The sequence below is a fragment of the Saccopteryx leptura genome, chromosome 8 (assembly GCF_036850995.1).
Source record: "Saccopteryx leptura isolate mSacLep1 chromosome 8, mSacLep1_pri_phased_curated, whole genome shotgun sequence".
Classification (NCBI taxonomy): Eukaryota; Metazoa; Chordata; class Mammalia; order Chiroptera; family Emballonuridae; genus Saccopteryx; species Saccopteryx leptura.
Genome location: NC_089510.1, coordinates 42,914,869 through 42,938,187, shown reverse-complemented (window position 1 = coordinate 42,938,187; position 23,319 = coordinate 42,914,869). Strand labels below are relative to the sequence as shown.

The 23,319-nt window shown below is 41.5% G+C and overlaps 2 protein-coding genes across 8 annotated transcripts in view; one reads left to right on the top strand and one right to left on the bottom strand.

Annotated features, from left to right (window-relative positions):
• Positions 1–18,315, bottom strand: part of QTRT2 (queuine tRNA-ribosyltransferase accessory subunit 2) — a 36,355-nt gene extending 18,040 nt beyond the window's left edge. The window contains exons 1-6 of one of the 3 annotated variants that reach the window (XM_066347419.1): positions 18,214–18,315; positions 17,429–17,508; positions 10,734–10,942; positions 9,548–9,603; positions 7,058–7,134; positions 5,262–5,474 (exon numbers count right to left, since the gene is read on the bottom strand). In XM_066347419.1, coding sequence (XP_066203516.1) covers positions 5,262–5,474; positions 7,058–7,134; positions 9,548–9,603; positions 10,734–10,933 — 546 coding nt within the window. In that variant the 5' untranslated portion in view covers positions 10,934–10,942; positions 17,429–17,508; positions 18,214–18,315. Of the gene's footprint in view, positions 1–5,261; positions 5,475–7,057; positions 7,135–9,547; positions 9,604–10,671; positions 10,943–17,428; positions 17,509–18,213 lie in introns of those variants that run through there. The other 2 variants (XM_066347418.1, XM_066347420.1) reach the window with 2 other exon arrangements.
• Positions 18,316–18,565: 250 nt separating this feature from the next.
• CCDC191 (coiled-coil domain containing 191) overlaps positions 18,566–23,319 on the top strand; it is an 84,844-nt gene continuing 80,090 nt past the window's right edge. For all 5 annotated transcript variants that reach the window (XM_066346805.1, XM_066346803.1, XM_066346804.1 and 2 more), the window contains exon 1: positions 18,566–18,701. The gene's annotated coding sequence lies outside the window, so the exon portion shown is untranslated. The remainder of the gene's footprint in view (positions 18,702–23,319) is intronic.

Genomic DNA, 23,319 nt, shown 5'->3' with positions numbered 1-23,319 from the left:
GTAAGAATTATATGCATGTATCTGTAAAAATAAGCTTTCAAGGAAATCCACAAATCAAGAGCGGCTCACTGGTAGAACAGAGGGATGGGAGGGAGCCTGGCAGGTTGCAAAGAGGGAGTTTCGCTTCTTAGTTTAAACAGGAGGGGCGCAATCAGCCTATCCCTTCAGAAAGAACTCTTTGGATACTGTGTGGAGAATGACCGAAGGGGAGCCTGGCTGATGGATGGGGTAGGAAACAACTGTCCTAATCCAGGTGAAAGACAAAGGAGGCCTGGCCTAAGGCAGTGCCAGTGGGGTGAAGAGGAGGGGTGGGATTTGAAACCTCACCAGACGGTACAATCAACACAACTTTAAGAACTTCAGATCTATTCAGTTGGGACAATTCACTATCCATTTGGGAAGAAAAACAAGTAAAAGGAGAGGATGTCCAAGGAGAGGATGAAGACAGTCTAGGGTGACTTCTGGCTCCTGGTTTGGAAGTCCAGGGAGATAGTGAGAACAGCAGACAGGGAATCCTAAAAAAAAAATAGTGAAGTTGAGGCAACATGAATATCATATCCTGCTCTGTGTATTCTGAGTTGGAAGCAGCAGAAGGACATACAAATTTAGCCACTGTCTAGGCCGAAGGCTGTGGACATGTGTGATACAAATGCAAGTGCCCAGGCTAGAAAGGTAGACACTTGGCACAAGACTGCCACTTCCAGCCCTGCTTCCATGGCCGACATGGCTAACAGACCACTCCCTTCCTGCTGCACCCCGGCCTGGCTCCCGCACCTGGGGCACCAGGAGTGAAACCCGTTTGCCATCCCCAGCCTAGAAAATGTAAGGAGAAAAGAAAGCCCACAACAGAACCTTGGAGAGCTTCAATATTTAAGGGCATTCAAATTCGAGGATCTAGTGAATAAGAGGGAAGGAATAATGGGAAAAGGAAAAGGTGTATGCAGACATACAAAACAGACAGTTACATGGGCTTGCCCTTTACGTGACTGGCACAGCCCAGTCTGGGAAACTGCTTTTCATGGGTGTAAGAAGTATAATAATAAATTACATCATATATAATTTATTATCTAAAATGGAACACATTAAGGAGTAAAAAGGGGCACTATTAACACTGGGAAACAAAATTTTTGTTGCATCCACAAAAACACTTGTTCTTACCTAATTTGAGTGTGCTGATCTCAAATATGACATCAGTTTTTATCTGTAAGCTACAGTTTTTTTGCAATTCAAGATTTTAGGTTTTCATCTTATTGTAAAATTTTCAACATTTAGTTTAACATAATGAAGTAGGATGTCTTCTTGGGCATCATCTTTGTGAAAATATACTAATTTATATAATGCAGTAAATACACTAATGCACTAAAACATATGACTATCAGAATTTGTCTACGATTTTGAAATAGAACATGTTAAAACACTTCTTTTAATCATAAAATTTGCGCAAAACTTATTTAAATTCTATTCAGGCAAAAATTTGCATCTGTAGCTCTTGCGTTTGTGTACTCGTTGAGAACAATCTCGTTTGATGCTCCAGCAGTAGTCTGCTCATCACTAACAGCTCCAAGATTTTCAGGAAACTTATCAAGGTGAATGTTCAGGAAGTGAATCTTAACGCTCATGTTACATCCAATGTCGTGAAAAGCCAACAGCATCCTTTGAACCAGAAGTTCATAGTTTTATGTTTTGTTGCCAAGGAAGTTCTTTTTAACTGCCACAAAAGACTGCCATGCTGCTTCCTCCTCCTTATTCATCTTCCTGGCAAATTCTTCATCATGTATGAGGATTCGAATTTGAGGTCCATTGAATACACCTGCTTTTATCTTCTCGAAAGACAAGGCAGGAAAAGCAGAAATAATATGTTGAAAGCATTCACTTTCTCTATTCAAAGCCTGAACAAACTGCTTCATTAAACCAAGTTGGATGTGAAGTGGGGGAAAAATGATCCTGTCTCGATTAACTACAGGTTCATTCACAATATTTTGCATCCCTACTTCCAGAGCTTCATGTTTCAGCCACTCCTTCTGTGTCCAGTGTTTCTCCTGAGCTCAGCTGTCCCACAAACACAGAAAGCAAGGATACTTCATGAAACCTCTCTGTTGTCCTAGCAGGAAATTTACCATTTTAAGATCCACACAAATGATCCAGTTATGCTCCTCATACTTCAGTAAGTTGAGGACAATTTTTATGTCATTCTTACTAAGTCATTCAATTTAGGTTGGCTAAACTGCTGGTGGGTTAACTGCTTGGCATCAGAAGAAGACCCTTCAGATTCTACAACCATTTCCTCATGCATCTTATCAAAATACACTTGATCACCATGTTCACTTTCTTCGTCCTTAGAAGAAATAAAACCATTGAAAACTGGAACCAGGAGGGTCTCAGAGTGTGGGATAGGTCGTATTGCTGAAGGAATATTAGGATATGCGATCATATACTGTTTTTTCTTGCCGATGCCCTTTGTATGGATCAGACAGAAATAACAGTCACTGCTGTGGTTCTTAGGTTCACACCAAACCATGGGAATACCAAAAGGCATTCCTTTGCGTTTTCCTTTTGTCCAGTCACGAAGCATTTCCTCACAATTATGACACACAATATGAGGAGCCCAATTCTTATCTTGATCGCCAAGGGGAACTTGAAAATAGGCAATATATGCACGTGTCACAAATGATGAAATATTGAGCTTTTGACGTTGAAGTGTGTAACAGCCACATATATAACAGAAGGTGTCAGGACTATTCTTACATTTACACCTACTCGAAGAAGTCATGATTCAATCTTAAAACAAAATAATAGGGTGTTTTTATCAGATAATAATTTTTTACATTTGAAATAACTACAAATATGTAAAAGAGATGTTTGTAAAATATTAATTGCCTGTGGTTATGTTCAATCCAAGAGTCGTTGACCTTTAACTCCAATTTAAAAACCAATGCATGCCATTAACTGTAACAAAAAGAAATTAAAATTGCATAAAAACTAGAGCATACACCAAAAAACGAACTTCAGATTTGGAATCAGTGCTGCAGAAATATATAGAAACAGTTCTAAAACCTCATGCAACAGAAAATGAAAAAAAAAAAAAAAACTGTTCCCCAGTGTAATCACATCAAGAAAATAGCATAAGCATAAGGGGTTCAGGGAGAACCTGAGCATTTGCCCAACACACAGAAATGGTGTGAAATGGTGAGGCTGATTGTCACATAGAAGACGGACTTGGGGCTCATCCAGCCTTTCTAATAATCATGTTCTGTCATATGCTGTCCTGCTTTCTACCTATGAAACATTACTCATCTGACAAGGATGATCTCTGGCTCAAAACAATGGCTATTGAGCCACACTAACAGGTCAGACCTACAGTAGTGTCCCCAGGCTGAACTCCTACTGCAGACATGGAGAGTTCTACTCTGAATGACAACTAAGTTTCCTCTAATTATTTCCTGTATATTCACTTTATTAGTCAAATTATATTTTTATTGGTAAACTCAAAATAACAATGTTCCTCAGACTGCGCTCACCGCAGTGGGACGCGATGGCTGCTCAGGGTGGTCCCGCATCCGCCTCACAGACACTCTTCTTCCCCCATCGCTCCCCCACTCCCGCGCCGCCCTGCTCTCTCCACGCCATCGCATCCTTTTCCAGCTTCGTCAGCTCTGCCATCAGGGGCCTTACTCACCACTACATCCTCGTCCCCACCCCATCACACCCAGTCACCATCAGCAAGCATTCGCAGAGAGCTTACTGGGTGTCGGGAACTTTGCTACATGATGAAGATACGAAAATGACACAGACAGTGAGCTTAAGGGGGTCACAGTTTAATAAAGACAAACACATAAATCACTGCAGTACACTATGATTGGGGCTATAATACAGCTACCTACAAATGAAAGGGGTGGCAAAGGATGAAAAGAACTTCCTGGAAGGGTAAAGGGCAGTTTCCTAGAATGAACAATAAAATTAAAGAAGCTGGATATGGAAACAAGAGGAGAAATATGGTTGAGGATAAGAAAAAAGAACTGGTCCAGAAGGAAGTCTGTTACAGGCACAGTGATGAACAGGATAATGCTCAGGAACCCGCCGACCTCAGGGAAAGTGGGCCACACTGGGCTGGAGGGGCCGCAGGCCTCCAGGCCACGTAGGGGCTGCAGTGAGGAGCCACTGGACTCAGGAAAGTGGGCAGTGGGTTCGTATTTGTGCTTTACAAAGAGCTCTCAGAAAGCGGGCTGAAGATGAACTGGGTGGAAACAAGAACAAAGGCAGGAAGAGCAATGAAAGGTCATTGTCTCCACAGGAGATGCTGAGGCTATGATGCCTTGAGGTGGTAAGGGTGAGGAGGGGACAGATTCGAGATATACTTAGGGAGATGGAATCAAAGAGGGGTGAATACTGGAGATTACATCGGACAGTAAAAGGAATCTTGAAAGACTCATGCCTGACTGGTGGTGGTGCAGTGTACTGAGCATCAACTTGGGACTCTAAGGCCCCAGGTGTGAAACCTGGACGTCCCCGGTTTGAGTGCTGGCTCGTCCGGCTTGAGCACAGGCTGACCAGCTTGAGTTCAGGGTCCCCAGCTTGAGTGTGGGATCATCGACAATGATCCCACAATCGCTGGCTTGAGTCCAAGGTCACTGGCTCGGTTAGAGTCTCCCAGTCAAGGCACGTATGAGAAGCAGTGAACAACTGAGGTGCTGCAACTATGAGTTGATACTTCTCATTTGTCTCCCTTCCTGTCTCTCTGTCTCTCTCACATGCATGCAAAAAAGTAAATAAATGAAATAAATAAATAAAAGGAGTCTTGAAAGACTGTTTCTGAGCTGAGGAACTTGGTGGCTGCCAAAAACTGAGACGGAGTACTGAGGGAGAGGAAGAGGTTTGAAGAGAGAAGATTCTGAGTTCGGTTACTTCTGAGTTTAAGGGGCAGGTGAGGGATAGTCTAGTGGGAGAACCTACCTAAAGCCCTGTTATGTAATGCTGAAGCTAAGCAGAGTGATCTTGATTGTACCTACAATTTTATTACTATTCAGCAAAAAAAAAAAAAAACACTAAGGGGAGACTGGTCAGTGAGAACACGTACAGTGGGATGTAAAGAGAGCCTTAGAACCCTATAGAGCAATTTTACTTAATGGTTCAAGGGAAAAAACAGGAGAGCATAAAAGAGACCTAGAAGTGAGGAGAAGAGCAGAAGGAACAGAAAAGCAGTGTCATGGAATGTCAGTTAGTGAGTTTAAAAGAACAAGGAGTGGTGAGATGTACAACTTTACCTCTGACTCTTCCTGTAGCCGCAGACAATGATCCAGGAATAGAAGAGATCGGTCAACAGATTTTCTGGCTCTTTTTATGGAAGTTGCTTCTGCACAAGATACTTCTCCATCTGAGAGGCACTGGAACCAGTCCGGCTGAAGGGCCTCCTGAATTGCCATGAACTTAGCAGCAGTCATTTCCACTCGTCCACCAACACCCCATATAGACACAGACTGCCAAGGAACAGGACGATGGGGAATTAGCAAGAGGAAAATGCAAATAAAGAGAAAATAAAACACTAAACTAACTCCGAATTTATCGATAATTCTTCTTTACAACTAGAGATATGGAAGCAATTCAATATTCTAGACATGGTGAGGAAAAAAGGTTTCCTATACTATACTCCAAATACTCTAATAACCCTATAGCTCAGAGAATCCTTCAACGGCATTCAAGCTAAGTCTGAGCTTGCCCCCAAGAATTCCTTGTTGTACTTTGAAGCCCAGTCTGCCGTCTCCCCCACCCTACTCTACCCACGCTGTTATGCTGAACACGCCAGATTTTTAGTTCTTCTGTCTTTGATCACATTGTTCCTTTTGACTGACACACCCTTCCCTTACTTTGCCTGGTAAAATGCTATGCACCCTTTAAGAGAAAGAGTTCAAATATCACTTATTCTAATGTGTTTCCCAAACTTTCCCTGGCATAATCCATGCTCATCTAAGTTCTTTTAGAAACTTATGCTTATTACTTTTATAGAGATGACAGCTCTTATCATTGTATATTTGTCTGACTAGAGTATTCCAATTCATGTTTGTGCCCCCAAAGCACAGTCTAAGGCCTCCCATATTACTAAGTATTTACCAAGTTGAGTTAGATACAAATTCTGTGCTAAGATGTAAATTCCATAGTACACAGACTCTCTGTATGTTCCTTTGGTTACTCCTTCTCCTACAGCACTTCGCTTCTTAAAACAGACTGACAAGGACAGAGATGGGGAGGTGACATACAGTCTTTATTTTGGCATAAGAACACTTTAAATGAATCCTTTCTCCCTTATAAATGAGGTAGATAACTGATTTCAAAACATTTTCTTTTGAATTCAAATTACAAAATAAGGAGGTTTATAGTTGTTCATATGGAAAAATACAATATATAATACAAAAATAAATAACAATACAAGAATAAATTCCGTGTCTCGTGTTCTCACAACTAGAAACGACTCTTGCCCATCACGTCCTGAAGCCTTGCCAGAACGCCATCCTCAAGGACAATGCAATGGGGCCATGTCTCCGGTGAAAACTTTTAATGAAGTCCTTTTAATACTGCTCCTCACTAGCTAAAAAATCTAGGGCTGTGGACCCAGCTTTTTCAAATCCTGTTCTAAAAACAAGCAGTATTACACTAAGGTTCTACTATATATAGTTATACATGTGATAACCCTCAAGCAACTTTCCCCACTCTTCCTGAGGTTGTTAAAACTGCAAACAAAGCATGGCATCAATAGACTACTGTTTTCTCCCATCAAAGCAATTTCTTTTTTTGGAATGTACCTGACCCCTCACTTCAGCCCCCAATTTTTGCAACAATAGAAAACGCTGAGGATACATTCCTTACCTTAACCCCATCCTCACACAGACCTTCTTTCACTCTATAAAGGAACCCCATCCCACTATATTCATAGTAATAAAGAGAAGACAAAAAGGGGTCAGGAACGGGCCAACACCCAGGCAGTGGGATCCCAGTGTCTGAGGGATACCGCAGGCTGCCTTCCTGGGACAAAGCGGCAGCCTGGGAGCAACTTCAGAGAACACACCTTATTTGTAACATAACCAGCCGGGCAGAGGCTTACAGGATCGTGCAGGGAGCAGTACAAGAGCAATTCGGGCATGCCTGTATAAACATAAAGAAGAACTCCTGATCGCTCGTACATCAACAATGACACTGTGTTGTAACAGACAGCAGCTCCGTAATGGGTGCTACTGGAGAAAACCACACTAAGCATAGGGAACTGCACATACCTGATCTTAGAACTATAGGAGGCCTGTCAACAGGAATGAACAGATTACTTCGAAAGCTACTAATCTAAAAGAAAGGTTCATTTCAGTAAAGGTTCATTTCTAATGGCATATTAAGTTACTACAAAGAGAAGGTGTATCTTAAAGCATGAGATACAATGTGTAATGACATGTTGACCCAACTTAATTCGCTTTGAAACAGAATTTAGTATTAAGTATGTTCATTCTAGGCCAGGGGTCCCCAAACTTTTTACATAGGGGGCCAGTTCACTGTCCCTCAGACCGTTGGAGGGCCGGACTATAAAAAAAAACACTAGGAACAAATTCCTATGCACACTGCACATACCTTATTTTAATGTAAAAAAACCAAAATGGGAACAAATACAATATTTAAAATAAAGAACAAGTAAATTTAAATCAACAAACTGACCAGTATTTCAATGGGAACTATGCTCCTCTCACTGACCACCAATGAAAGAGGTGCCCCTTCCAGAAGTGCAGCGGGGGCCGGATAAATGGCCTCAGGGGGCCGCATGCGGCCCGCGGGCCATAGTTTGGGGACCCCTGTTCTAGGCACTGTGCAAGAACTAGCCCCTGGAAAGATAAAATGATATAATAAAAAGGTGATCTTATTAATAATAAAGCCATTCCACATCCTGAGTCCTTGGGGCTGAATTCAAGAGAAGCTATGGGATAGGGCAAATGAATCTCATTTGCTCTGTTTCATTGACTCAAGTTTCTTTGGTTCTTTAGTCAAAGATAGTTGTTTAAAAAAAAACCCAAAGAAAAGTTTAGCAAACCATATGTGCTTAAAATCCATATGCTACCCTGCATTTCCATTTAAGAATAAAAATAGGATTTCACCCAAAAAAGGCCAAAAAAAGAAAGCAAATTAAAAAAAAAAAATCTCTGCATTCTCTACCTTATTTTCCACAATTTCAATTACAATTATCTGTAAAAAGCTTATATTAGCTATTTTCACTTGATTATATGCTTTGTATACTTTAAAGCTGGTTATTAAAACTGTTCTCAGATAAAAAAAATAATACTACATACACTCCTCTATGGAAACATAGGGCCTGTGACAACCAAGTCATCATGCAGTTTCTCACAGAAGCAGAGGGCCGAGTAATCAATGGGAATGGGACTTTCAGTCACTTAAATGAGTCTTAGATATTGGGAAAAGCTTCAGGAGAGGTGGTCTACAGAAAAATTTGTTCTCTAGCTATCAGTGCTAAGTTTTCCTATAAATAAATGGACACATACATCTGCATTTATACTCCTATTTCTGGAACAGAAGATAACATTAACATATCAGAATGGAACATTAACATACCTTTGTCCTCTGCCTCATGTTTTAGGCTCAAACATAAACAAACTACTTTGGATCTTAGGGATGTCCCATGCAGTGACTCACCTCTGGGTCTTTGTTACATGCCTGGAATATCTGCCCCCATCTGTCTACTACCACCACCTCCTAACCTGGCTAACTCCCACTCTTCCTTGATCCAGCTAAGGTGCCCCCTCATCCTCTCACTCAAGAATTCTTTCTCTATTCTGACCTCCTTCTACATGCACCCTACTGCAGGCTGTGTGCTTCTCCTTCTCAATGTAAAGTACATGTACACATCCTTAGTCCTGCAAATGCAGTCACCACACTCTACTGGAGTTACCTGTGACCCCCAACTAGGAACCTCTGGGTGCCATGGGGGCAGCAGCTGTTTCCTATTCCTGGGGATTCTTTGAATCCCCAATGCCTGGCTCTTAGATGCCTAATAAATGCTTATTAAATTAATGAATAAGTAAATGTACGATCAAAAGATCAGGAATAAACAGCACCTCCAAACTCCACATTAATACATCACAAGGCACACACAGGCCCTGGCCAGTTGGCTCAGTGGTAGAGCGTTGGCCTGGCGTGCAGGAGTCCTGGGTTCGATTCCCAGCCAGGGCACACAGGAGAAGCGCCCATCTGCTTCTCCACCCCTCCCCTCTCCTTCCTCTCTGTCTCTCTCTTCCCCTCCCGCAGCCAGGGCTCCATTGGAGCAAAGTTGGCCCAGGCGCTGGGGGTGGCTCTATGGCCTCTGCCTCAGGCGCTAGATAGAGTGGCTCTGGTCGAAACAGATCGACGCCCCAGATGGGCAGAGCATCGCCCCCTGGTGGGCGTGCTGGGTGGATCCCGGTCGGGCGCATGCGGGAGTCTGTCTGACTGCCTCCCCGTTTCCAACTTCAGAAAAATACAAAAAAAAAAAAAAAAAAAGCACACACAAATAAATTAGAGATTTTACCTATAAACTTCCCAACTCCTTCCTTATAGTCTGCCAAGACTTCATGATGTTCTGCCCTGTAACACAGAAAAATACATAACTAAGGTGACCAACTTTTTTACAATGAAAAGGACAAAAATAATTTGAAGAAAACTATCATAAATAAAAGAAACATTTTATTCATTGCAACAATACACTATAATATGATAAATGCATAATGAAAACATTTGTAATATTTTATATTATAATTATGCTTACATGCCTATTAATTTTTAATATAATTGTAAGAAAAAAGTACTCATTTAGATACAAATACATCACATCATACGCAATGGATTGACTCTGTATCAATTGAATATGGACATTTACAGATTAGTATTCCAATATCAATAAGGAGGACATGTAGGAAGACATTTTTTGAGGGAGGACAGAACTTACAAAAGAAGGACTGTCCTCCCTAAAGGAGGACGATTGGTTACCTTAACATAACACAATAATGAATCATTCTGCAGATACTCTATACAACAACTGAAGTCCTCTTCTCATGCAAACAAGCTAACATAACAGTGAATGCAGTCTTGAATAACAAAAATACCATTGGTCAAGAGTCCCAACTCACTAGGCTGCGTTCATTAGCCAGAGTAAAGGTTTTTCATTTGCAAGTGGGTCTGTGAGAAGAGAAACTCGCAAAGTTTAATTGCTCTAGAGTATCTGGATTTTCTTCTTCTCCATGCCCTTCAAAATCAGTTTATAATTAACAATACTGCAGTCATTTCAACCTATGGCAGATTGTTCTATTAAGGATCAAGTCAATATGCATATTATATAAAATGACCTAATGCCATTAGTTCTGTTTTCATAAATAGTACATGCAAGTACATGTGCAGAGACAGAGAAAGCTCTGAGGTTGGTGCGTGAAGGCTCCATAGAGCACCCTGCCCTGCCACCCGGGAGCAGTGGCAAGGCGGACAGTACGGGACCTCGGGTTCAGAGGAAAAGGGAGGCAGCCTTAACATGTAGGCTGTCCCGTGGCTTCTAGATCAGGGCCAGGTGACATATAATATTTGATATATTGCTTCTGGTTTCATTCTAAAAATCTACAAATTTTACATATAAAAGCAAAAAAGTCTTTTGCTTTACTGTACCTTATTAAGGTAACTAAGCTGTCGCCAAAGCTGGCACTCGAATGGCTGGGTCTAATACTTACAACGATGACAGTGTAAGCTGAGCCATGGCAGGGACCCTGTGGATACCGTGCAGAGTGTGATGGGTCAGGTGCGGGGCAGAGCCAGTCTTGGTGTACAGAAGGCAGCCAGGAATGTCCATGGTGTGGTCCCCTGTTTTGCCTAGGTTTTTTATATTTCCTAGGCGACAGCCATTAACTACTTTGGTAAGACTCAGCTTCATCCTGAGGTCCTGATAAAAGCATTAAATTTAGAAGACGTTTCATGACATCTAAAGGCTAAACATTTTTCAAAGAGAGCAACTTACAAAAAAATAAATGACAACATGTTTATTCCTACTTCCAATCTAGAATTTTGCAGATGTCAGAAATAGGGGAAAGGGAAAAGCCACAGGAAGAATAACCTTCCGCAAAGTCCCAGAACTATATGATGACATCAGCCACATTTAAATCCAAACAAATGCAAGGACGGAAGTGAAGTCTAATCATGGAAAGACTGCTCTGAAGCCAAGGCTAGCTCTCAGCCTTGAAAACGTAGAAAAAAGTCACACTGCTCAGGAAATACTGATTAATTTGATCCATTTTTTCCTTCTAATATGAGAGAATACTAAGCAACATAGCAATTTTGTCCAATACATACTTAAAAGAAAGAAAATGGGTTCCAAAAGAGCATTCTGGTGTTTATTAAAATACATGAAAAAAATACACACCAGAAGATAAACAGAGATTACGTCTGAAAGGTGGGATTATTTTCTAATTTGTTCTTCCCTGATGTCCAAATAAAGGTGAGAAACTCTGTGGAGCATACATGTAATTCATAAACAATTTAACATTAGTTTTATAATAAGAAAAAATATTTGATAAAAGAAAAAATTAAGATATACTTTCTAACTTCTATAGATACACAGGGAAAAAAATCAGTAAACATTATCAATTACTTTGTTGGATAGTGTTAATTATTTAGTGAAGTAAATCCTAAACTCCACTTCTTAAAATGCACTACAAAACTTGGTAAACAGGCAGGGCAGATAATTTGCAAAAGGCCACTGGATATATCAGCATTTTACAAATACTAGTATATCTACAGCAGGTACTATCCCCTCTGGAATTCTTGCCAATGCAGTTAGGCCCAGTTTAATTGGTAGGTAAGTTATTACACCTATCTATCCTGTCCTCATTATACCAAAACACACTCTGAAGGAATTGTTTAAGATGTTATATAAAAAAAAAAAGCATTATCTATCATTAGTTAAAAAATATACAATAACATGACTATTACTTTTTGGAAGTCATAAATTCTTACATTGAAAAAAAAATAGCCAATACAGTCTTTAGAATTTTAGAAATAAGAGTAACCACTTTCTGTATGGTCCAATATAAGATTTCATGCAAAACATGAATTATAAAAAAAAAAAATCAGCCCTGGCCAGTTAGCTCAATCAGTTAAAAGCATTGTCCTGAAACACCAAGGTTGTGGGTTTGATCCCCAGTCAGGGCACACACGGGAAGTGACCAGTGAATGAACAACTAAATGGGACAACAAATGAATGTTTCTCTCTCCCTTCCTCTGTCTCTCTAAAATCAATCAACTTAAAAAAAAAGGTTGTACTAAAAAATACTAGAAATATAAGTATTTGAGGAAAGCCTGGTCAATTTTCTATGACTCTGACATCATTATTTCAAATTATCACAAAGATAGACATAAAAATAAGTATCAGTGAAATACACAGAAATGAAGACTATTAAGGAAAAAAAGTTATGTTTTAACAAACAGTAACATAAAAGTTATTTTTAAAAAGCCTTGTTATTACACATTAAAACTTAAAAGAATAAAGTTTATACTAAAAAATTATACAAATAAATTATTTTCATATAATTTATACAGATTATAATATGAACATACTCTAGAAAATGAGTCAGTTAACACAATCATAATCCTTATTGATTTATCATATAATACACATAACCTTACGATTTCAAGTGATAAAAATATTTTTTAAACTAACAGAACTCTGAAGCCATTTGTAGCAAAGTTAAAAACTGCATATTGCAATCAAGGTAAGGTCTGGAAAATTGAATCTGGGGGAAGGAAAAAGATGAGAAATGCTGTATCAGAAGAATCAACATACTTAAAATGGTCATACTGGCCCTGGCCGGTGGCTCTGAGGATAGAGTGTCACCCAGTGTATGGATGTCCTAGGTTTGATTGCTAGTCAGGGCACACAGGGAAAGCGACCATCCACTTCTCCCCGCCCCTTCCCCCTTTCTCTCCCTCTTCCCTTCTGCAGCCAGTGGCTGGATTGGTTCAAGCATGGCCCCAGGTGCTGAGGATGGCTTGGTTGGTCCCAGTGTGTCAGCCTCAAGTGCTAAAAATAGCTTTGTACTCAAGCATCTGCCCAAGATGGGTATGCCAGTTGGATCCCAGTCTGGGTACATGTGGGAGTCTGTCTCACTATCTACAATCCTCTCACTTAAAAAAAGAATATATGTGTGTGTGTGTGTGTGTGTATACACATATATATATAACCTACCCAAAGCAATACACAAATTTAATACAATCCCCATCAAAATCCCAATGTCAGTTTTTAAAGAAATAGAACAAAAAAAACCCCCAGGTTTGTATGGAACCATAAAGACTCAAAATAGCCAAAGCAATCCTGAGAAAAAAGAATGAAGCCAGAGGTATCACACTACCTGACTTCAAATTATACTACAGAACCACAATCATCAAAACAGCAAGGTACTGGCAAAAAAACAGACAGACCAACCAATGGAACAGAATCAAGAGCCCAGAAATAGCCTTACCAGGCGGTGGCGCAGTGGATAGAGCGTCAGACTGGGATGTGGAGGACCCAGGTTCCAGACCCCAAGGTTGCCAGCTTGAGCAAAAGCTCACCAGCTTGGACTCAAGGTCGCTGGTTCGAGCAAGGGGTTACTCGGTCTGCTGTAGCCCCAGGTCAAGGCACATATGAGAAAGCAATCAATGAACAACTAAGGTGTTGCAATGAAAAACTAATGATTTATGCTTCTTATCTCTCTCTGTTCCTGTCTGTCTGCCCTTATCTATCCCTCTCTCTGTCTCTTTAACCAAAAAAAAAAAAAAAAAAAGAGCCCAGAAATAAAACCTCATGTATATAGGCAAATCATCTTTGACAAAGGAGCCAAAAACAAAATGGAGGAAAGAAAGCCTCTTCAATAAATGGTGCCGGGAAAATTGGAAAGCCACATGCAAACGAATGAAACTTGACTACACCTTGTCCCCCTGCTCAAAAATTAATTCAAAATGGATCAAAGACCTAAATATAAGATCTGACACAGTAAATTACATAGAAAATAACATAGGTACTAAACTCATTGACCTTGGCCATAGAGAACAATTTATGAATTTGATCCCAAAGGCCAAATACAAATTTGTATTTGTGAAGACAAAAATAAATAAAAATAACTATATTAAAATAATAAGCTTCTGCAGAGCAAAAGAAACTGACAACAAAACAAAAAAGCAGCCAACCAAATGGGAGTTGATATTCACTAACAACAGCTCTAACAGGGGATTAATACCAAAATATATAAAGAACTCACAAAACTCAATGACAAACAAGCAAACAATCCAATTAAAAAATAGAGAAAGAACCTGTACAGACACTTCTCTCATGAAGACACACAAACAGATATATAAAAAGATGCTCATCTTCACTAGCTAGAGAAATGCAAATCAACACTACAATGAGATACCACCTCATGCCTGTTAGATTAACTATTATCAACAAGACAGGTGGTAACTAGTGTTGGAGAGGCTGTGGAGAAAAAGGAATGCTCATTCACTGCTGGTGGGAATGTAAACCGGTATAGCCATTATGAAAGAAAGTATGGCAGTTCCAGAAAAGATTTAGAACTACCATATGACCTAGCAATCCCCCTACCGAGTATCTACCTGAAAAACTCGACATCGGTACGCAAAGACACATGCACCCCCACATTCAATGCAGCATTACTCACAGTGGCTAAGACACAGAAACAACCAAGTGTTCCTTGATAGAGGACTGGATAAAGAAGATATGGTACATATATATTATACAATGGACTACTACTCAGCTATAAGAAATGATAATATATTATATATATTGCCATTTACGACAACATGGATGGGCCTTGAGAACATTATACTGAGTGAAACAAATAAATCAAGAAAAAGTTAAGAACTATATGATTTCACACATAGGTGGGATATAAAATTGCAACTCATGGACATAAATAAAAGTGAAGTGCCCTGGCCGGTTGGCTCAGTGGTAGAGCGTTGGCCTGGCGTGCAGAAGTCCCGGGTTCGATTCCCGGCCAGGGCACACAGGAGAAGCACCCATCTGCTTCTCCACCCCTCCCCCTCTCCTTCCTCTCTGTCTCTCTCTTCCCCTCCCGCAGCGAGGCTCCATTGGAGCAAAGATGGCCGGGCGCTGGGGATGGCTCCTTGGCCTCTGCCCCAGGCGCTAGAGTGGCTCTGGTCGCAACAGAGCGACGCCCCGGAGGGGCAGAGCACCGCCCCCTGGTGGGCGTGCCGGGTGGATCCCAGTCGGGCGCATGCAGGAGTCTGTCTGACTGTCTCTCCCCGTTTCCAGCTTCAGAAAAATACAAAAAAAAAAAAAAAAATGTGAAGTGGTTATCAAGGGGAGGGGAGTAAAGTGTGACAAATATATGGTGATAGAAAATGATTTGACTTTGGGTGATGGGCACAAAATGCAACCAACAGTTCAAATGCTATAGAAATGTTTATGTGAAACCTATGTAGTCTTATTGACCAATGTCACTCCATTAAATTTAATTTCTAAATAAAAAGAAAAGGATAAGAAATGCACTTTAAAGTTAATGAATCAATGCCTATTATTGTGACTGAATACTGGAATCAACCAAATATAGAACAATTAGTTTTGAAACATAATAAGAACTAATGAAAATTTAATGGACCAGGATTATTAGATACTGCAGTAAACTAAACACCTCCTACCCTCACAAACATATTATGATGGAAGAAACTATACAGTTGAGTTTTTCAGAAAGGTCTAGAGACAAGAATTTGCTGGTTTCTCACCTTATTCCAAAAACTCTGTCTCATCTGACATATTTAAGATTTGTAAAGAGTTGAAATGCATGTATATGGTTTTCTTTTTAAATTTTCCATTGATTTAAGAGCGGAAGAGAGAGAGAAGCATCAACTTGTTGTTCCACTTAGTTGTTCCATCTAGTTGTGCACTCATTGAACATTTCTGGTATGTGTCCTGACCAGGGATGGAACCCGCAACCTTGGTGCACCAGGACAACATTCTATTCACTAAGCCACCCAGACAGGGCCATGAGTTTTATTTTTAAAATTAAATTCATACACATTCTATGCACAGAAAAAAGTCAGAAGGACTTCTAAACAATATGGTGCAATGTACTAACTTAGAAAGACAAAGAATAGATTCTAAAATTCTAGACTATAGTAGCTGAAGTTAATACTATTTGGAGTAGAGTATTCTAAAATCCTTACACTATTTGGGAGGATATAGATAATGAATAATGTTAAACGTTAAGTATGTGTTTAAAATTTTTTTTTAGTAACCATTTAAAGGCTAAGGAAGGAATGCCTAATTTCCAAACCCACTGGGGAGAAGAGAAGATAAAAAATAGTGAGTCAATACAATAAAAAAAAGAGGAAAAGAGAACAAAAAACATACCAAAAACATAAAATACAAAGTAAGATTGTAGAATTAAGTCCAAATATGTTAGTAATCACAGTAAAATTTAACAAATTAATTTCACCTATTTAAAAAAATAATGACAATAGTAGCAATTAGCATTTATTGAGCTTTTGCTATGCATCAAGTACTGTTGTTTACATATTAACTCCACTAATATGTATCATCATATATACCCTGTAAGACAGAGGCCATTATTAAGTGCATTTTAGAGATGAGGAAACTAAGACTAATAAAGTCACCATTTGGGAAGTGGCAGAGCCAGGACTTAAATCATAGAAGTCTGGCTTTAGAGACTGTACTTTTTTTTTCTTTTTTCTTTTGTATATTTTTCTGAAGTGAGAAGCAGGGAGGCAGAGAGACAGACTCCCACACGCGCCGGACCAGGATCCACCCGACAAGCCCACTAGGGGGCGATGCTCTGGCCATCTGGGGCATTGCTCCCTTGCAACCGGAGCCATTCTAATAGCACCTGAGGCAAAGGCCATGGAGCCATCCTCAGCAACCCGGCCTGCCTTGCTCCAGTGGAGCCTTGGCTGCCGAGGGGAAGACACAGAGAGAAAGGAGAGGGGGAAGGGTGGAGAAGCAGATGGCGCTTCCCCTGTGTGCCCTGGCCGGCCAGGGCCTAGAAGCTGTACTTTTATAGGCTGGTAACCTATTAGAAGTCCCAAATCTTGTCTATAAGCATATGCAATGTTTACTTATTAATTCTAATGTTACAATATAATTTTTTAGTCACATATTCCATTTTGTTATAGTGTTTCTTTTCCCTTATCTCCTTTCTCCACTTCTATCCATTTTCCCAGCCTCTACAAACTTTCTCCATTCTCACACAAACATTTGGACATACTTGTATATGAGAACGTATGTTTTTTAATTTTAAAAAAGAGAAAAAGAAAACATACTGTAAGCCCTTCTCTGTAATTTGCTTTTGTCCCAGGAATATACAATGGATATCTTTCCTGAAAAAACATAGAGCGAACTTACCCTTTTAAAATAACTACTTCATGGCACTGCATAGTTTGGATGTAACACAATTCAATCAACCATGACCCTTCTGATGGACACTGAAGACAAAGAGGAGGTCCTAAGATCAGTGCAAAAGTCTGAGGGCACGCTTTCCTGATTTCATTTTCACCAATCTCAAGTCTAGTTTACGTTTCCTGACAGAGTTCCATACGAACATTGGTTTTTAATTGTTTCCAAACTCCGAGGATGTAGGTACGTACTACCGCCCCCATTTTGCCGATGGGTGCCAGAGTTATTAAACAGGTTGCCTGAGGTCACATAGCCACAAAGTAGCGAGGTCCAAAGCTCCCGCTCTAAGTGTCTACCCTGCCTGATGAATCTCAGTGTCCCAGAATGGACTGTCCACGGAAACATCTACGCTCGGTCAATAAGGATGGCTTTATCGTCACTCCCAGAGCCATCTCCAAGGGCCCCAAACATCGCGAAGCGCTCAGCTCCGGGGTCCGATGTCGTCCCGGCCCTCTCGAGAATCCCGGGCAGTCGGGGAACAAACTTCCGGCTGACAACCTGACCCTTAAGCAGAGGCCACTCGAAAAGAGGCCCCTTCCACTCAGAGATACGGTGACGCTCACATGATTTGGGAGAATCTGGACCCACGGAAGTTACCAAGAGACACAGAAAAGGAAAGGGGAGAGATGGTGGGAGTACAATTACAGTTAAAAGACAACCAGGAAGGGTCTGAACGCGATGCGACTCATCCACCCGTACCAGTCCCCACACCATCAGAGAGAGGGGTCACTCACCTACAAACCTCCCAACTTTTTGGCCTTGGAATCCCTCAAACTCTCCACTGTTTGCACCCACGTGTCGGAGCTGACAGAATTCTCGGCCGCCTAAATCACCGCCTCGGATGCAGAGCCAATCAGGGACCATTGCGTCATCACCAGGCGCCAGTAAAGGCAAAGGTAATCTACAAGCGAACGCTAGTGTAGGCGAAGACTTGGGACCTCTGCCGTTGCCATGGGTAACTTAGCCAACGCGTTTCGCCTGCGCAATGCCTCCTGGGAGTAGTGGTTCGTCCGCGCCCTACGCGTGCTTTCCTAGGGGGCGGGTGAACTACGATTCCCAGGGAGACGCGGCAGAAGACTAGCGGAGGAGCGGTTGTTTTAGCGTAGGCCAAGGTCCTGGCCAGAACTGGAAGATGCTGCAGGCGCCCCTGTAAGGGTCCTACTCAAGAAAGAGGACGGGGCAGAGTAGCTGGAAACAGCTTACTAGGAAGCTGAGTCCCAAGGTGATCCGTCCCAATCGGGAGTGCTGGGGGGCGGGGATCGCCCCGAGTCCAGCCGCGGCCGGGCTTATGCTTTCTCCCTCTTCCACCAAGAGCATCCTTACCTGTCCCGCCCGTAGCCGGTTTACCGCCCTGGAGCTGGCCTTGCCCTGGTGATGGGGGCCGAGGACTTTGGGGGTCTGGCTTCCTGACAGCTTTGGTGGGCAGCATCATGGAAGGCCTGTTTCCATCTAACGCTTTTTACAACGCGCAGAGGTCTGGTAGTGTCCACCAGGTTGAAGAGAATTCACGAACTCTTTCGCCTCTTACATACTTACTACCACCCCCATAATTTTAGAGAAGTTTCCGCACATTTATTTTTATTTTTTATGTTTTGTAAACCATAGGGAACTGATCTTTATTGCAAGATCTCCACGTTAAGTCCTCTACCTCATTTCCCAACCCTTATAGTTTTATTCAAAATATCTAAAATGAACTCAGGAATGCAAATGGATCCTGAATATTTCAATACATGATTCACTTGAAAATTTTTTTAATTCCAACATTTAAAAATTAGACCCTCTTTATATTTGTTAACCTTCCTTGATGCATTAACATCCAAAGACGTAGAAAACGGAATACCCCAGTTTAAACTTGAAACACGTGTAATTGACATGTGCAAAGTCAGTCACAGGATGTGTGCTTTCCACTGACTACCTGCTTAACAGTCACAAAAATAAATGCTTTAAATGGAGGTGAGAGTACCAAAATGGAGATGGCTTTTCCGCTTTCAGCTCCAGAGCAGTTTCACCAGCTGTTTTCACCCTTAAGTTGCACTTTTTTAAAAATGGTTGCACTTTTTAAAAAATGGAATATGTAGACAGGTCGCCTTCCTTCTGGCCCGAGGCAGTTGTGCGTGCAGTTTATTCTAAATATACCAGCTACATAACACACTAGATGTGTTCTACGTGGTAGATGTCTTGCCCCAGATACTGGAGAGCAGACTGGGGTATTAGATCGTTGGAAATGGAATCTGCTCCTTTTGTAATGTACCAGTTTCTTTGGATCCAAAATAATTAATGGGTATAGACTTGATCATGAAAGGTAAAAATTTGGGACAATTTCTTAGGACTCCAACGAAAGGATTTTTGCTGCTAGTGCTCATTGTTACTGCCCAGAAAATGAAAAGGTAAAAACACAGAACTCCTCAAAGTTCAGTTGTGTTTTAATAGAATCAGCAGTAACACAATTATTCAGCAGTACAGCTGCATTAATTAGTTATCTGTAAGGTGCTTTGAAGGCGAAGTGTTATGTAAATGGAAGAGTTTTATACGTTTTCCTCCTCTATGTTTAGATATTCCCTTATTTATTAAAAAAAAAAACCAAAATAATTTGCTGAATTATTACCAAGCAAATACCTCTATTTGTTAAGTGACTGTTAGGGGTAATTCTGCAAGCTCTTGAATGTTACAGAGTGAAGAAAGCAGGTGTACTACTTGTCTGATTAATATGTGACTGAGCTGGGTAGAAATGATGTGATTTGTACTTCATTTTCTGCTTTCTGAAACAGTAGAAGATGATCCCTCCCTGCACTTTCCCCTCCCCCCACCTAGTACTTACTGGACCAGCAGTTTCCCTGCTCTAAGTAAGACCAGAAAGCCTCTTGCTACAGGCTACTCCTGAAAAAAGGAACCTGAGGAGAAGCGCACACCCTTCTCTAAGCAGATTTGCTTCTGTGACCCTTGAATAATTTGGCTAATTAATCAGTGTTTGTTTGGGTTTTTATAAGGAATATTATATCTAGCATTCCTCTATCTTGGCTCTTAACTGTAGGGAGCTTGAAAAAATACTTATGCCTGGGCCTTACTCCAGACCAATGAAGTCAGAATCTGGTAGGCCTAGATAGGAGATAAAAACATTCAGAAATGTCCCAGAGAAGGCTCCATGTTTCTTCCTCCTACTATCATTCTGTGTTCTTTGTTGTTGAACTTTCTAATGAAATGATTTAAGGGAACAATAATGAACATGTATTTTATTCAGGTGTGGAACACTGGATTAAGGTAAGTGTTGGAATCCATGGGATAGGTTTTTGCACAATTCAAATAAAAAGAGAATTAACAGACAATTAGATGAAAAAGGAATACTAATAGGTTTGCATTTTTCACATACTTTGCTCTTGTTCCCATGTGACTATATATAATATATATTGCCTTAGTTTTATACTGTTTAGGCAAGGAGAGGAGAGGAAAGGGCTTAGGGTAGTCCTTCCTCAGATCATTGGAAAGACTGTAGTGTTGGTCAAATAAGTTTGTAAATATGATCTATAGGTTTGCTCGCTTATAATTTGCATTGGGTGTGGGGGACAGGCTGTAAGCAGGCAGGGTTGTTATACCCTAAGGTTTAGTTTTAAGACTAAGCTTTTCCCACCCTAAGTGACTTTTTATCAGAGACTTCTTTGTTTGTATATTAGATTAAAGATTTTGATTTCTACACTATAAAATGGGGCAGACCTGGAGCTTGCTCTCTCTCGGTTCCTGAGATTAGCATTAGAGGAGAGAGCAGAGAGAGGCCACATGGAGGAGAGGAGAAGCAGCCAAGATGGCGGAGTGCTGAAGGAGAAGCCAGTTTGTGCAGAGTTTGTACAGAGAGAAGGAGATGGGGAACAGAGGTGAATAAGGCTGGTGAGGTAGAAAACTTTGATTCTAGGAAACTCATATAAGTCAGTGGCTTTGGGAACTATTGGGCAGATAAAATATATTATGCTTACTTTTTTAAAGGTGGCACTGCCCACGTGGAAGCCCGTCGCCCTGGTGATGATATTAGTTGCCCTTCTTGCTTGGGATGGGTGTGATTATGTTAATGTGTTGGGGGAGGGCTTTTGCGCCAAAAGGTTTTAAAAGGAAGAGAGATCATGTTGTTCTGGGAGAAGAGTAATTATGTTCTAGGAGAAGCCCATGCTGTAGTAGAGCAGATAAAGGCCATGTGGAGGAGAGGAGAGGCAGCCAAGATGGCAGAGTGCTGAAGGAGAAGCCAGTTTGTGCAGAGAGGAGATAGGAAACAGAGGTGAATAAGGCTGGAGAGCTAGAAACCTTAGATTCTAGGAAACTCGGATAAGTCAGTAGCTTTGTGAGCACTGAATGAATGGGTTTTGGAGCCCAGTGTGTGTTTTTACTTGCCCGCTGGGTACAAGCTAGGATTAAAGCTAATGGCCCACCAGTTCTTGACTCCGTTGTTTCTTTACCAACTGTCCGAATCCAGTGCGAATCTGCATGGGCCAGGCGGCTGTGATGGTGGCCGTGGCTACTGGCTTTACATTTGGCATAGTCTGTGGCAAGATTCGGAATTCGGGATGGAGCCTACCACCACTTTTGAGTAGTGGAGTAGAGGACAGCCTGCTGTTTTGGTTCCCTATGGCTGTCCTTTTGGGGACCATAGGCTGGCTGATTTCTACAGCCATGTGTGAGGAAACCAAGAGTTCTGTGGAAGAGGCTGCCCGGGACCTGCAAACCGAACAGTGGAAGGAGCTGGAGCAAACGTGGGAGAAACATGCTGACCCTGGAGCTGGAGGAAGCACTGGAGGAGGAGGCCGACCAGGTTTGTGAGATTTGCCTGGAAATGGAGCAGCTGCTAGAGAAGAAATCACAGGTTCGTGAGTTGCAGCTTGCCCTGGACGTTGTGGAGAGGCAGCAGTGGCAGGAGGCCAGGGCTAAGGCCGGAGCTGGGGCTGCAAGGAAGGTGGAGGCAACCCAGGGCTTGAGCCCAGCAGCGGGAGCTGATGTTTTCAGTTCCTCTTTGGAGGATGAGGAGAATCGGGCTGGAGTTTTGATCTGCAGTCTCCAGAAGATGAGAGCCCAGCAGCAAGGAGTACCTACTATACCTCTGGTAGGTCTGCAGTTTTGGGACATAGGGGTGAATGCCATCATGTTCTCTGGAGCAGAGATGGAAATGCTGACTGCCATCGCCACGTGCTCCTCCTTGGGACAGTGTAAGACCTGCCAGGACGGCAGGGATGAGGGGATGGCTGAGGCCCCATGTGTTTAGACTGATTCCTGGACTATGACCAGAGTGGGCACTGGCTCCTTTGTTGAACGGACTTACAGATTTTGGACAATGTGAAATACCCTGATGGTGGTGGGGAGCGGCTAACTGGAGGCCATCCCCTGCCCTGGAAAGCTTTTCCCATGGCTAGAAAGAAATCTGAGGACATTTTGCGCTTTTGGCAAAGTGCTCAGAGACTGGTGAAGTGTATGTTTGTAATTGTTAAAATTGTATGATTTGTCATGTTGTTGTAATTTGTGTAATGTGCCTAGTTTCCTTGTGCAGGTATAGCTGTGCTTTAGATTGTGAAGCAAGCAAAAGGGGTGGAATGTTGGTCAAATAAGTTTGTAAATATGATATATAGGTTTGCTCACTTATAATTTGCATTGGGTGTGAGGGACAGGTTGTAAGCAGGCAGGATTGTTATACCCTAAGCCTTAGGGCCTAAGGCTTAGTTTTAAGACCAAGCCTTTCCCACCCTTTTTGATGTGAGGTGGTGCACTCTCATGAGGAATCCCATTATGCCTCAGATAAGTGACTTTGTATCAGAGACTTCCTTGTTTGTACATTGGATTAAAGGTTTTGATTTCTACATTAGAAAAGG